This window comes from Punica granatum, chromosome 3 (assembly GCF_007655135.1).
Source record: "Punica granatum isolate Tunisia-2019 chromosome 3, ASM765513v2, whole genome shotgun sequence".
Lineage (NCBI taxonomy): Eukaryota > Viridiplantae > Streptophyta > Magnoliopsida > Myrtales > Lythraceae > Punica > Punica granatum.
The window spans coordinates 39471941-39488885 of record NC_045129.1 but is presented as its reverse complement, the minus strand read 5'-3'; the positions used below and the strand labels follow the sequence as shown (position 1 = coordinate 39488885).

The following is a 16945-nucleotide window of genomic DNA, read 5'->3' as shown; positions in this document are numbered from 1 at the left end:
TGTTAATGCCATATTAGAAAAATCCATTGAAGTTGACAGGAAAGAAATGACACGCTAGATGTGATATGAAACTAATAATTTATAATTTTTTTCAATTAAAAAATTCGTGTTAGAAATAATAAAAATGCCAAAATTTTGCCTTTTCTGGGTCATCAACCCTCATAATACTATTAAATTTTATTTTATTTTATTTATTTATAATTTAGAGTAACAACATATTTTTTACTAGAAATGATCACAAATCCATTCAAATGGAGATACTATTAATTTACTTATAATTTATATATTTCTGTTCTTAAAAGAGTTTTCTTATATATTCTTTCGTTGGAGTATTATATACTTTAATCTTATCAGAGAAGGCTTCACGTGCAACACACGTGTAAATTTACTAGTGTATATATAGAGAGAGAGAAAGAGAGGGCCACGCGTGTGGGTAATTTAAATTGAAGTCCATATAAGAGGATAATTCTTAGTGGGTTATTGAGTTATATATATATGGTTAATTGCACCGGTGATCCAAAAAGTTTTATGAATATTTCAGGTTGGTCCAAAATATTTTTTTGGTAACATGTTGGTACAAAAAGTTTCAAAACTGTTTCAATGTAATGCATTCCGCCAATTGCCCCTGACGCCGTTAACATTTTGCTGACGTGGCGCGTCCTATGTATCACTTTTGTTATATGGAACCAATCATAGTGCACCACATCATTTAAAGGATATAAAATCTGAAAAAGTCCAATAAAAATACATAAAAAATAAAAAATACAGAAAAAACTAAAAATATAGAAAAATAAAATAAAAAATTATTTTTTATTATTTGTAAAAGTTTTTAAAAATTATTTTTAATTTAAAATTAAAAATAATTTAAAATTAAAAGTTTAAAATTAAAAATATTTTAAAATTAAAATTTTAAAATTATTTTTAAAAGTTTTAAAATTTAAATTTTTTTATTTTTTTATTTTTTTTATTTTATGTTTTTTTAGTTTTTTATTATTTTATGTATTTTTATTGAATTTTTTCAAATTTTATGTCATCTTAAATGACGTAGCGCATTATGATTAGTTTCACATAACAAAAGTGACACATAGGACGCGTCATATCAACAAAATGTTAACGGCGTTAGGGGTAATTGACGAATTGCACTACATTGAAACGGTTTTGAAAATTTTTTGTACCAACAAGTTACCAAAAAAACAGTTTGGACCAACTTGAAGTATTCGTAAAACTTTTTGGATTACCGGTACAATTAATCCTATATATAGATATATATATCGTGCTAATTAATCTTTGGTTCGCAATATTCAACTATCCCAAAGCATATACATAACAATCACATCGTCATATTAATTGGCACTACTTAATCGGATTAAGACACGCCTATCCCTCGATATTTAACTGGACTCGATTCTTAGCTTACATTTTCTATTTCCTTTGTTTTTGGGGAAATATTCTTATCAAAATTAATAAACATCGGCTCCCTTACATTAGAGTTATAAAAGAAAATTCTTAAATACTCTCTTAACACTCATTTTGCAGCATAAAAAATTAATAAATAATGTCGATTAACTCATTAATGTATAAAAAATTATAATATAAATTAATCTTCTCAAATGTGATGGCTTGGCTCTAATGGAGGTTCACTTTCACTTTCGAATCTAATTTTAACTTGTCCAAAAAGGAGTGAGGGACCACTGAAACACACAAGTGAAGTAATAATAATAATGATATGTTGTGCCTAGAAAGGAACTTCTCCACCATCAGAGGTGATGGCTTAGTGATTTTAAACTCATTCTAATGTGATCTGAAAACTCGTAGGTCTCGAGTTCAAATTCTCCTTGGGAGTGAGCTTTTTGGCTTGGGTCTGTGATTATCTCCGGCTTCTATGACCTCTATTAGGCATCTGGTGGTACTACGCTGATGGAATCAGTGTTTGCGCTGGTGGTTCAATTCGTTTGATATATTCGCGGTTGAATACAAAAGCCCAAACATTACGTAGCGATGGATGGTAATGTTGCTATCACTACTGCCCACCATTTTATTTAGAAAAAAAAAAGGACTTCTCCTATTAAAGAACTAATTATTAGTACACCGAAAAAATTAAGAACTGATTATTAAATACAACTAAATTAAAGCTCGTGAATGAAAGCTATTATCAAATATATAAACTAATAATCAGTTAATAAATTAAGTCCCAGTGCTCTGCTAATCATATATATGCTGACACCATGCATGCTTAGCTAGCTACGTGGAGCGCACACGTAATCCAGCCACACCTCATGATCGAATCGATCTCTGGACTCATCAAATTGATTATTTTTATTATCTAATATTAATTGATTGTTTAACTGGTTAGATCCTGTAAGTACAAAATATCTAGCTAGAAGTACTTAATCTAACTCAGATTCTGATTACAAGAGATATTGTTAAATAAAGCCACCAATACGTGCTTATGAGTGCAGACTATATTAATGTGACTTCAACCATTAATTTTCCCACACGTATATATTGTTTCGTTATCTTGAACTCATGAATACAGATCCATATTCACCAATTTCCTGTGTGAGCTAGCTCCTCTGACGTATGCCTTGATTAATTCTCGAGACTTCGATCCAATGCTAACTAGTTTTTTTTTTTTGGTTATAAAGGAAATTCAAATCCTAATATAATGAAAAAAATCCTAAATAACTAATAAAGAGATATAGGTAGCCTCACTAGGCATTGAACATGCGACCTCCAAATCAACAGGTAAAGGCGTGCGCCATTGCGTTATACCAATATTAACTAGTTAATAAGATAAGATGCATGACTACGCACACATTATTATTAATTTCCAGTTTTACATTTTGGAACATAGAGCTGAATATGTGATCATTTACTTTTCTTTTCTTGGTGGAGTGATCTTTTACTTTTATGATTATGACTATATATAAATACATTAACGATAAAGATAATGGAGATGTGTTATTATTATTTTTTAGAATTAATTAGTATGTTCTACGGAAAAAAAAAAGTTATATCCACCTAAAAAAATAAAATAATTAGTATGTGTGATTGGGCAAACGAATAGGGGTCGGCCAACAAAACACATAAGCGGGGGTGCAGTCGTGGCTTGAGGCTGAGGTGATATTAACGTTGGATTAATTAATTTCTACACAAATATAATCTCAATAAATACATTCGATCAGTAACCTAATCTAAATTATGATTGATTAATTTCATTATGATGCGATACCCGAGCAAAAAAAAAGAAAATCACATGATGCGATCGATATGGGCCAAAAAAGCAAAAGGAGACAAAACATGCACACACTCAAATTCCATCATTAACAACCTTTTGTCCCATTATTATTGCTAAAAAAGCCTATTAAGGTGTTTGATGTCGATTACTCATAGATAGAAGACAAAGGAAGAGAACATTCCACCTCTCTCTCTCTCTCTCTGTATATATATAAATCATAACCCCCCCAAAGTATTCCCAAACCCAAGTGCCCACTCCTCACATTATTATTAGCTAAGCCAGCCACCTGCCCTTTTTCCTTTCTTCTATCATCCGTCCGTCCCTCTCTCTCTCTCTCTCTCTCTCTCTCTCTCTCTGTATTCTATATATTTGGTGCAAGTGCAATTTTATTCGGGTTCAGTTTATACTGATCGAATCGTAATGCAAGACCATAAGGGTAATGTTATTAATAGCAAGCATGTTGTGATACGAAGTTACGATGAGGACAAAGACTGTGCTCGGGTTGAAGATCTCGTAAGACGTTGCGAGGTAGGGCCAGCTGGGAGAGGTTTCCTCTACACGGATACTTTGGGAGACCCAATTTGCCGTATACGCAACAGTCCAGTTTACGAGATGCTTGTACGTCCATATACATATATATATATATATATATCTCTATTTCCTTGCATATACATAACATGTGTATATGTATATCTGCTATTGTTTTTTGTTTGCTCTGATATATATATATATATATACACGCGCGTTACTTTTTGATGATTGCTCAATAGGTGATGTTATTCCTTCCCTAGCTTTTCTAGATTGTCTCGTCCAAGTACTAAGTAAAAGAGTTTATATATATTCAACCGAAAAAAAAAGAGTTCATATATATTTATGACTATTTATTGATCATGACGGAAGTACGTATCTCAATATAACTACATTATTGTTTAGGTGGCGGAGATGGACAACGAGTTGGTCGGAGTCATTCAGGGTTCCATAAAGGTTGTCACCATCCAAATTTCCCCCAGGGATATGGCCAAGGTGGGCTATGTACTCGGATTGCGAGTTGCCCCGACCTATCGACGAAAACGGATAGGTTCTAGTCTAGTTTGCTCACTCGAGGACTGGTTCGTGTCCAACGGGGTGGAATATGCCTACATGGCCACGGAGAAGGACAATGAGGCCTCTGTCCAGCTCTTCGTGGACCGGCTCGGTTATACCCAGTTTCGCTCCCCCTCGATCCTTGTGAACCCTGTCAACCAGTTCCGGCGCCTTCGCATATCTTCCAGCATTGAGATCAAGAAGCTGACGCCTGAGGATGCAGTGCCAATGTACAAGAGATGTCTAGGCTCAGCCGAGTTCTTCCCTCATGACATCGACACAATACTAAATAATAAGCTTAGCCTGGGGACATGGGTTGCGTACTACAAGACTGATCCCTGGAAGAGTAATAGTAATAATAACAATTACAATAATAATAGCAATAGTAGTAGTAGTATCAATAATAGCACAGGTTTTAGTGATAATGGTCGATACGGCCCGAGTAACTGGGCCATGCTGAGTGTGTGGAATAGCGGGGAGCTGTTCAAGCTAAGGCTAGGGAATGCGCCGTTATCGTGCATGATCTACACGAAGAGTTCAAAACTGATGGACAGGTTCCTCCCATGCTTTAAAGTTCCTTCGATACCCGATTTCTTCAGCCCGTTCGGGTTCTACTTCATATATGGGCTTCACAGCGAAGGGACACGGTCGGGGAAGCTTGTAAGGAACTTGTGCCGATTCGTGCACAACATGGCTACGAAATCATCGTCCAAGGATTGCAAGGCTATCGTCACGGAGGTTGGAAGTGGTGACAGGATTAGGGTTCACATACCCCACTGGAAGTTACTCTCATGCCCGGAGGATCTTTGGTGCATAAAGGCCATGAGGGGTAAGGAGAGAGGCAACCTCCATCAGTTGACGACTACACCTCCAACTGCACCTCTTTTTGTAGACCCCAGAGAGGTATGAGTATGACAGACAAATATGATGTTTAATTATACCTAGTGCTGACCATAACACAGAGTTATTTTATGTATGTCAGAGTAAATATATCATATACGTATTTGTTTTATGTAGAGGTCGCATGTTCGACACCTAATGAAACTATGCGTGTCCATTTAATAGTTATTTTATAATTTCTCTTTCATTATATTAGGTCTAGAATTTCCTTTATAACCGAAAAAATAAATAAATATTTCAATCATATATATATATATATATACAAAACAAACATTCAATCAATTATCTCTGTCGGTCAAATATATAACATTAGATATGTTTATCAATGGGGTACGTATCCATATATATGTAAATATAATTAACCTCTTAGAAACCAAAAAAGTTCAAAAGTGAACCATATATATATAAATTGTACAAAGGGATCATACACACACACACATATATATATGTGTATATATATATTATGGCACCTCTCGGTGAATGCTGGAAATTTGATCCTTTAGATATTATTACCCCACACAACATTCGACTCTGTATTATTGTTCTCGGCTGCAGCTTGGCACTTGCTGGGCCCCTAGAACGATCGAGTACAAGAATACTCACTTTAGGAATTAACCCCAGGTATATGATAAAAGGTTCGAGATTCAGTGACACAAGACGTCTATCTGAAATTAAGAGGTTTTTGATTCCATTTTCTTCTAAATGCCTCCATTTGACCCAAAAAAAAAAAAACTTGGGTATCTGGTTCATGCATGCAGGAGCCACACAGAATTAATATATATCATTTTCAGCAATCTCATTAACTAATTGTGGTGCGCACTGTAGTAGTATTCAATTGGAAATTAGATTTTGAACCGATTGAGATTGAGTTTGAGATTAATTTGTGTCAGCACGTGGGATATGCGTGTTTTGCTATAAGTAAATTTAAATGATCAGAAAGATCGACCTCAAGGGGTGGAGGTGTGGGGCTAATTCATCTCTTGTTTCTTTCGGCGAGTGGGGATGGGATGATATGATAGATGATAAAAGGAGAGAATCTCTAAAGATTTTCCTTAATTAGGTGCCACCATCGCTCGACATCGTCCTTGTAAGGGAACTTCAATTCAATTTGTCGATATAATATATATATATATATATATATATATATACATATCATGCTGCTCCTAGCATGCATCGACATTTGATTTCGACCAGTCAAGGGAAGGATCCCTTTGCCTCTGCCGCCGGCCCCCAATGCAAGTGGTCCAAAATAATCTCTCCTCTCTGGCCTAACATGAACCTTTATTAATGGTACATCCTGTCGGGGTTCCCGATCTTGGCGTTTCTTCTTGGATAATATACTATTATGCTACAACTGAGATCGATATATATGGACACACACACACATATATAGATATATATATATATATATATATATGTACACTGGCGATAATTTCAAATTCTTTTTCCTTCACGCAGGCAAATATTACACCTCTTCAGACGTTATACTATGATGTTATACGCATTAGTAAAAGGAAAAAAAATGAAAAAAAGAAGAAGAAAATTTAAAAGCTACATGTTTGATTATCATATTAATTTTATTAAGAGTACTTTCTTGGTCATAAATTAGGTTGGATGCTTCTTTTTTTTTATTATAAAAGAGGTCCTTTGATATGATACAATGACATAGAAATTTTAATAACAAATAAAATGACACAAATAATGTAACAGACAAAGTATCGTATTGGAGACCTCTTAAATTTAGGACTCCGTATGCTAATACTTTTAAAACAAATAAAAGCAAAACAATGCATGCGGGACCAATCTTCCATCAAGGACCGAGACATTTTAGCTCCAAGTTCATATAATTATATCATTGCATTTCTTAATCGCTTTTCGGTGAGGAGCCAATTCTGGATACAATAGTATCGAGTTTGTTTCTTATTTTACTCGTCCTATTTCGCGATACAAATATAACATATATATTAATTAATATTTATATCTATGTGAACATGAGAGACCGTCTCCATTGATAGATGTTTATCGAGGACTTATGAATTGCCCCATCCACTAGTATTGGGCGGTGAGATATATATTTAGCCCCATCCACATGCATGCATGACCCTAGCTAGCTAGCGAGAACACAAGATGGTGTGGAGCCCTGCCCTCATCTAGCGCTGAAGCTCTCTAAATATAATTAAATCACGTGCATCTTTTGACTCCAAAATATTCATCCCAAATGTCCAAATTTAAAATTAGGAAGCTTCAATTAATTCACCCAATTAAAAGAATTGGTAAGCTTCAATTTGAGGAGGCGACGCTTGCTAATTATAAATGGTATAGCTAAGCTATATATACATACATACATATATATATATATAATATAGGGTCTTATTAAATATTAAAAACAAAATAGAACTGATGAGGGTCGGCCTGTCATGTTGGTGATAATCAATATACAATGTACGACTAAGATATACAGTGAAGACAAGGTGGCGACATGATAAAGCTTGACCCACATTTCTAATACATACTTATCATATATAATTTATATGTAGTTAATGGAGTACGATATGCGTATGTGAAAGGGATGTGAAGTACCTGAGCAAGGAGCCAATCAAAAGATCGACCATGGAAAAGCCTGAGAACACTCGTATTAATCTTAATATATATTAGCAGTTGAAAACACCTCGAAATATTAATAAAAAATAAAAGAAAAAATTCATTAATTCACATATATTATTTTTTCTATCTCTCTTTTCTTTTTTCCTCTTTGTCATCTCCGTTTCTCGGTATATTCTTTTCAGTTTTGATATATTATTAAGTTGGATTCGCGTGTTGTAATTTAAAGTTTGTCATTTTTTGAGGGGAATTTGGAGTGGGAGGTGGTGCACGCCGGCATGGAATGCTATTCTTAGTGGTGATCAATGGTGGTGGTGGTGGTTGTGATCAATAATGAGTGGTCTATATGAATCAATAGCTCTAATCATGAGTGCAATTAATTAGCACATAATGACCTAACTTCGAATTAGAACTTGTCATTTTACAAATGCTAGCTCGCACTAAATTGCATACACACACACCCCCCAAAAGTTTATTAGAAAAGCATCTTTTATATCTTATAAATCTTGGGTTCTGATTGCATATCACTACATAGCGCGCGCACACACACATATATATACAGTTATAACAGATAATAGCTAATAAAAGGTAGGGCTAGGAAAATGGGTCGACCCGGCCCGGCCCGGCCCAAAATAATATAGGGCCGTGAAACTCAAGCATAGGCTCGACCCTTCAAGATTAACGGGTGGTCCAGCCGGCTCATTGGTTCGAAATTGCGATCAATACATTTAAGTGTAGATGAATATTTAATCATACAAAGGCTTAAACATAGTCTCATCACCCCGAAAGAAGAAATTCAATCTCAAGAAGTCCAAGTCTAAAACATGTATGGGATTTTATTGTCACTTGTGGTCGTATAGGGTTCAATTTGTACAAATATATATATATATATATATATATATAAAACAAGTGGGCTTTCGGGCCGGCCGAAGATTTGCTGGATCGGGCTTTTGGGCTGGGCCAATTTTCGCCGATCCTAATAAAAGGGTACGAGTAATTTTACTACGACTATCGAGCATGAAATCTTTTGATTACCATGTGAGGTCACTGCTCTACACCCTTTTTTTAATTATTATTTCAACTTCATTTTGTGTCCAATCTTATTGACAGTGAATAATAATCTGCTGGCTTCTTGTTCATAAGCATATGCGCAATAATGTAATTCTTTTGCTGGATAATGTAATTACCATCACACACACACACATATATATATATGCACAGGCAAAGCCTGTGTTTAAAATACGTGAGGAGACAATATAACATGAGCACGTGCAAAAAAAATTTCTTATTGGGGTTATAACCTATTCGCCTGTCCTTGTACATATGTCTCCGTTTTATGAATTATTACGGTATGTTTGGTTTTAGAGTTAAATAGAGTTGAGTTTTGATTTTAATTTGAGTTGTAATGATTGTGTTGTTAAATTATGAGAAAAAGTGTGAAAAAGTAATGAATAGTTGAGAAAAAGTAATGATTGTATTGTTTAATTGTGGAAAAAAATAATTAATAGTTGATAGAATTTAATATTAAAAATTAAATTAAATGGTTAAAAAAATTAAAGAAAATAATAAAAGTAATAATTGTATTGTTAAATTTTATTGTATAGTGAGTAGAGTTAAAGTTAGAATTAAAATTTTAAAAATATAATTGTAAAATCAAACGGATCATTAATGGTTAAAATGTAATAGAAGGGGACAAGGCGGCCGTCGTTGTTAATCCTCGACTCCACGACTGAAAGGACGGATCTTGCCGCCATCTCTCTCTTCTATGTACAAACACAAAACCCTTATCATATCGAAAAGCCTTATGTAATATTGGTGCTGCAACAGTTCACATTCATTATAAGATATACATACCGCCAATTCCACTGAAATTATTATATATATGGAATAATATTCTCGATAAATGAATGCATATAATATATATTGTTGGGTATCCCTTCAATTTGGAGAAAATTTGGCTCAAATCGTGTTGGACTTTTATCGGACTTTAATAGGCCCAAGAACTCACTTTTATTATGTTTTATTTTTCAGTAAGAGGCGGCAGAATTTAGATCTGATTAGCAGTACAGAGCAGCAAAATACAAAGAGCAACAGAGTTGTTTTTCCAGCGCGCAACTAGAGATCAAATCTCGATCGGGACGTCAAACAAACTCTGATTGAGACGAAATTTTGGTAGCAACTTCATGACACGTGGAGCTAAGTTCTAAACGGTCAGAATTCCTATTTGAGCTCTGTAGGTGTTGTTTCAGCTGACTTTGTAAACTACCCGGTGTGGGTGATGAATTTGATGTTTGGGTGATCCAAGAGAGTATTTCTCTTGAGTTTGGTGATCCAAGGGTTTACCCTTGATGAAAAACATTGTATAACCTTCATTGATAATGAATCGTTAATTCAGAGTTGGTCCTGTGGTTTTTCTCCATATCGGGGTTTTCCACGTAAAATTCTTGATGTTCTTTTCTTTAATGCTTGTTGGTTGATTTGATTGGTTATTATTTCGATTACACTAGTAGGGGGGAAATTAATCGTTGCATTATCATTTGGTTGAGCACATCCTTTCCCAACAAGTGGTATCAGAGCCTCGGTTTTGAAAAGTTTGAGTTTTTCGTTGTTTTCGAGATGGAGGAGTCTACGGGATCTATGTTCAAGTTGAATGCAACCAACTACTCTATATGGAAGTCTCGGATGGAGGCTCTTCTATTTTGCAGGGACTTGTATGATCCCATTGAAGGGGATTCTGCGAAACCAAAAGATAAAGATGATAAGGCTTGGGAACGCACAAATCGGAAGACTATCGGTTTAATTCTGCAGTGGATAGACAATAGTATTTATCATCATGTTGCTCATGAGACAAATGCGAAAGCTTTATGTGATAAGTTGACAAATCTCTATACGAGGAAGACGCCGCAAAATAAGGCCTTTCTCGTGAAGAAGCTAGTTCATCTTCGTTACCATGATGGAGGTGATATGGTTGTGCACATGAGTAATTTCCAGGATATTGTTAACCAGTTGACGAACTTGGAGATAATACTACTTGATGAGTTGTAGACTTGTCTACTTTTAGGGACTCTACCGGATAACTGGAACATACTTGTGGTTGCATTGAGCAATTCTGCACTAAATGGGAAGCTATCGTTGGCCATGATGATAGAAAGTTTATTTAATGAGGAGACTAGAAAGAAAAGCTCTGGGATTTCCATTCGATCTGAAGCTTTGGTTACTGAACAACAAGGGAGAAATCAAAGCAGAAATTCCTCTTCCAAGCATGGTAACTCACATGATAATCGAGTGGTAGATCAAAGTCAAAGACGGGGAAATGGGTCACTTGCTATCACTACAGAAAAGAGGGACACTACAAAAATGAGTGTAGAGCTCTGAAGAGGAATCAAAATGGCAACGATGAGAGCAAGAATGAAGAAGATGATACTGCAGCAGTGGCACTCGATGGAGAGACCTACATCGTTTATGATGAAGCCTATGTGAATTTCACGTGTCAGGATTCTATCTGGGTTGCAAATACATGTGCCTCGTTTCATGTCATCGGGATTTCTTCTCATCTTACACTACCGGGGACTATGGTTATGTGAGAATGGGGAATGAACAGTCATGCAAGATTGTCGATATTTGTGAGATGTCTGTCTAGAGACCGAGCTTGGCTGCAAGTTGCTTCTAAAAAAGGTGAGGCATGTTCTAGAAATTCGCCTTAATCTAATCTCGAGGGGTCAGCTTGATGATGAAAGCTACAGTAACGAATTTAGCAATGAGAAATGGAAGCTCTCCAAGGGTTCGACGATTGTGGCACGGGGTCAAAAGACCGAGACTCTCTACAAGCTGTGTGCCAGGCATAATTACGGTCAGGTTAATGTTGCTGAAGATTGTCCTATCGAGCTATGGCACAAGAGACTTAGGCATATCAGCGAGAAAGGTATTCAAATTCTTGCTAGAAAGCAGTATTTGCCCGTTAAAGGTATGCACTTGAGCGCTTGTGATCATTGTTTAGCTGGTAAGCATATGAGAGTTTCTTTTGTTATAAGTCGTCCCTCTAGATGCGATCATATACTTGATCTTGTGCATACTGATGTTTGTTTCTTGTCGGATAGATCTCTTGGAGGTGCTCTCTATTTTGTGACCTTTATAGATGATCACTTCAGGAAGGTTTGGACTTATCCTATGAGAACTAAAGATTAGGTGACTGAAATTTTCAAGAACTTCCATGTAGCAGTAGAAAGAGAAATGGGCATGAAGCTGAAATGTGTCAGAGTTGATAATGGTGGTGAGTACATGGGTCATTTCGAGAACTATTGTATGACTCATGGGATCAAACTTGAGAAGACGATACCGAAAACACCACAGCAGAATGGGCTTGCAGAGAGGATGAACCGCACAATTGTTGAGAGGGTTCGTTGTATGATTTCTCAGGCGAAACTGTCTAAGTCCTTTTGGGGCGAGGCGATGAGGACAGCGATTGATCTTATTAATTTTACACCGTCAGTTGCACTTGATGGAGATGTACCCCAGCAGGTGTGAATCGGCAAGGAAGTATCGTACAAGCATCTCAGAGTCTTCGAGTGGAGGGCATCTGTTCACATTCCTTGAGATGAAAGATCGAAGCTCGATGCCAAGGCAAAACATTGCATCTTCTTGGGTTATGCACATGAAGAGTTCAGGTACAGGTTTTGGGACCTTCATAGCAAGAAAATCATCAGGAGCAGGGATGTTGTACTCTTTGATACCAGATAATCGAGGATTTGCAGAAGTTAGAGAATGCCAAACTAAGCAATCCTCACGAGATCTATATACCTATACCAGTTGATGTAGAACATCGAGTAGAAGAGGTACCTGGTAAGAATAAAGAAACCATGACTAGGGGTGAGATTCCTCAAGTAGATGATGATGTGACTGAGGATGATACAAGCTCACAGTTGTAGTTAGAGCCTGCAGATAATCTACCTAGATGATCTGACAAAGTAAGACAACCCTCTACAAGATATCTACCTCATGAATATGTGTTACTGACAGACGGGGGAGAACTAGAGTGCTATGATGAAGCTGTGGCTCATGAGCACAAGGAGCACTGGTTGAAGGCGATGAATGAAGAGATGAACTCATTGTTTGAGAATCACATGTATGACCTAGTGAAGCTACCGCAAGGTAAGAGAGCATTGAAGAACAAATGGGTCTATAGGTTGAAGACAGAGAACTCACAACCTCGATACAAAGCTCGACTAGTGGTGAAAGGCTTCAACCAGAAAAAAGAGTTGACTTCGATGAGATCTTCTCGCCCGTTGTCAAGATGTCATCTATCCGAGTTGTTCTCGCACTAGTAGCTAGTCTGAATTTGGAGATTGAGCAGCTCGATATAAAAACAGTTTTCCAACATGGTGACTTGGAGGAAGAAATATATATGGAGCAGCCTGAAGGATTCCGAGTTAAAGGTAAGGAGCATTTGGTGTGCAAGCTGAGGAAGAGCTTGTATGGGCTTAAGCAATCACCTTAACAGTGGTACAAAAAGTTTGACTCTTTCATGTTGAGCCATGACTACACACGGACAACTTCAGATCATTTTGCGTTCGTAAAACAATTCTCGGATGGTGATTTTATCATTATACTATTATATGTGGATGATATGTTGCTTGTTAGTCATGATATGAGCAATATTGCAGAGTTGAAAAAAGAGCTTAGCAAGTCCTTTGCAATGAAGGATTTGGGACCGGCAAAGCAGATTCTTATGATGCATATTTCTTGTGATATATCGAGTGGAAAACTTTGGCTTTATCAAGAGAAGTACATTGAGAAGGTTTTGGATCGGTTCAACATGGGTAATGCTAAACCAGTTTCATTACCACTTGATTCTCATTTCAAACTTAGCTCGAAGCAATGTCCTACAAGTGAAAATGAGAAAGAAGAGATTAAGAAAGTTCCTTACTCATCAACTGTAGGAAATTTAATGTATACCATGGTCTGTATAAGGCCAGATATCGCTCATTATGTTGGTGTAGTTAGTCGTTTTCTCTCCAATCCGAGGAAAGAGCATTGGAATGCGGTTAAGTGGATCCTGAGGTATCTCAGAGGAACATCCAAAGTGTGTTTACACTTTGGCACTGGTAAGCCGGAGTTAGTGGGCTACACGAATGCGGATATGGTTGGAGATATCGATTCCCGGAAATCCACTTCGGGATACTTGATGATTTTTGCAGGGGGAGCTATCTCATTGCAATCAAGGTTTCAAAAATGCCTCGCTTTGTCTACAATGGAAGTCGAATACATTGCGGTGACCAAAGGTTGCAATGAGATGTTGTGGTTGCAAAAGTTTTTGCAAGAGTTGAGCTCGAAGCAAGAAAGGTATGTTCTGCACTCTGATAGCCAAAGCGTCATTCATCTTTGTAAAAATCTCACTTTCCATTCGAGGTCGAAACATATCGATATGAAGTTTCATTGGATTAAAGATGTGTTGGAGTCTAAGTTGGTGAAATTAGACAAAGTGCACACTGACGAGAATGGAGCTGATATGATGGCAAAACCTCTCGCTAGGGAGAAACTCCATGTTTGCTGAAGTATAGCCGGTATGCTCGAAGCCTCCAAATAGTCGGGAGGGGGAGTTTGTTGGGTATCCCTCCAATTTGGAGGAAGTTGGGCTTTTATCGGGCTTTAATAGGCCCAAGAACCCACTTTTATTTTTCAGCAAGAGGCGGCAGAATTTAGATCTGATTAGCAGTACAAAGCAGCAAAATACAAAGAGCAGCAAAGCTGTTTTTCCAGCGTGCAGCTGGAGATCAAACCTCGATCGGGACATCAAACGAACTCCGATTGAGACGAAATTTTGGTAGCAGCTTCACGACATGTGGGGCTAAGTTTTGAACGGTCAAAATTCCTATTTGAGCTCTGTAGGTGCTATTTCAGCTGACTTTGTAAACCACCCGGTGTGGGTGACGAATTTAATGTTTTGGTGATCCAAGAGAGTGTTTCTCTTGAGTTTGGTGATCCAAGGGTTTACCCTTGATGAAAAACATTGTATAACCTTCATTGATAGTAGATCGTTGATTCGGAGTTGGTCCCGTAATTTTTCCCCACATCGGGATTTTCCACGTAAAATTCTTGGTGTTCTTTCTTTACCGCTTGTTGGTTGATTTGATTGGTTCTTATCTCGATTACAATAGTAGGGGAGGAAGATTAATCGTTGCGTTATCATTTGGTCGAGCACATTCCTTTCCAACATATATATATATATATATATATATATATATATGTATGTAAGATAATTATAACATCTGCACATAACGAAACTATATAACTAGGTTAGTCGTGATTGATCGATAATCAAATCACATGAGCAAAGTGAAATGGGTTGAGTGTGCTTCTAATAATGTTCACACAAACAACATTTACCAAAAGAAAACGAAGTGCCAAGGGCCAAGCCGATACCCGAACCGCGATTATTCTCAGTCAGAGTTAGAGTAAGCTAGAATGCCCGTCCGGTAGTCTCATCGGCGAAAAGAAAGAAGAAATATATAATGTAAGAATAGAATAAATAATGGGTACCCAGTTTATATATAGTTAAACTAGCTATAGGACGAACCCCCAATCCATAGGCAGTCCAGAAACACTAGCCCGATAAGTATGGGCCTCTGAGAGGTTCTCTCGGCCCATTATCTATTTGCTGAAGAAGCCGTACCTTGGAAGACACCTGGCCCATATCTTTTGCTGGGCCGAATGTCAACTATGGCCCATTTAACCATCATACTATATAGTACTCAGCGGACGTGCAACTAGACATACAGGAGAACCTGTCCGTACGTCTTGCAACTGGACTGGGCTGGACCGTTGGTTGGACATATGATAAGATCCTCATCTCATCTTTCTCCAAAGCTTCTGTGATAACAGAAGATATGTGTGATCCTGGAATTAATGAAAGTGCAGTATGATTTTCCAACTACTGGTAATGGTGGGATTCCAATATATGACATCATGCTTTATTAGTGAAAATAATTGAATCTACTAGCTAGGTTCTATACACACTCTTCTATCACCTCAAAAAACGATTTATGGGTCACACATCTTTAAGTCAGGTCCCTGGTTGTCTCGGATCGGAGGGCTGCTCTTTCCTTTGAGAATAATGAGGTAGTTCAACATGCATCGGCATCACATCATCAACTCATTATCCATCATCCACGATAAAATCCTCCTCCTTGTTATTTCCCTCTCTAGAAGTTCTGTGACGACGATATTGATTAATGTCAGGGATATTGTTGTGTAAATTAAATTTCATTTACTAATAAAAAATATAATAATTAATTTGTCCATTTAATTTGTTAAATGCATTTGAATGACTTGGTCAATTTGACTTTCGTACGTAGTCTGCAAGCCCACTTGACACTTGGAAGAATTATTAATCTGATTAATAATTGCTCCTATAGGGCGGGTATGTCTTTGTAGATATATATGTAGAAAGATCTATTTGAGTCCTTATATTAGGCGCGCATACAACATTTTATATTATTTTGGATTGGATTGGATTCTAGTGAGGAGATATCGTGAATTGCAGTCACAATATCGCTTGTGGGCATTGCATCGTGAATATAAGAAATCCATGTGAGCTCAACGGCAGCAACAGCAAGTGCTCGGCTCAGCTTCGGCTGTAGAACGTGCAACGGTCTGCTGCTTCTTTGTTCCCCAGGAAACACGGTTAGCTCCGACAAAGGCACAAAGGCCTGTTGTTGAACGACGTGTCTCCTTGCATCCAACCCAATCGGCATCGGCAAAAGCATGAAGGTTCAGCCCACTAGTAGATAGGATACGAAGACCAAAGTCCAAAGAACCCCGAATGTAACGAAGAATACTTTTAACTCGCAGAAAATCAGCCATGGTAGGAAAATGAATCTGTGGACAAACTACATTAACAGAGTAAGAGATGTCCGGCCGAGTGAGAATTAAATATTGCAAAGCACCAACAATTCTCTGACAGTAAGACGGATCAGGGTAGGCCTGGTCATCAGACTTGGTTAATGGCTGTTTGAGAGCGATGGGGGTGGCGATAGCCTTGCACTGTCCCATAGAGGCACGAACAAGTACATCACATGCATATTTCTTGCGTGAAAGGAAAAGACCAGCAGGTGTAGGGTGACCTCA

At 37.2% G+C, this 16945-nt stretch overlaps 1 protein-coding gene across 1 annotated transcript; it reads left to right on the top strand.

Moving 5' to 3' along the window:
• The first annotated feature begins 3490 nt into the window (after positions 1-3490).
• On the top strand, positions 3491-5417 carry LOC116199018 (probable N-acetyltransferase HLS1-like). The gene is made up of 2 exons (XM_031529309.1): positions 3491-3856; positions 4172-5417. Exons 1-2 carry the CDS (start codon positions 3659-3661, stop codon positions 5228-5230), a joined length of 1257 nt encoding a protein of 418 aa, XP_031385169.1. The 5' UTR covers positions 3491-3658; the 3' UTR covers positions 5231-5417.
• Positions 5418-16945: the final 11528 nt, after the last annotated feature.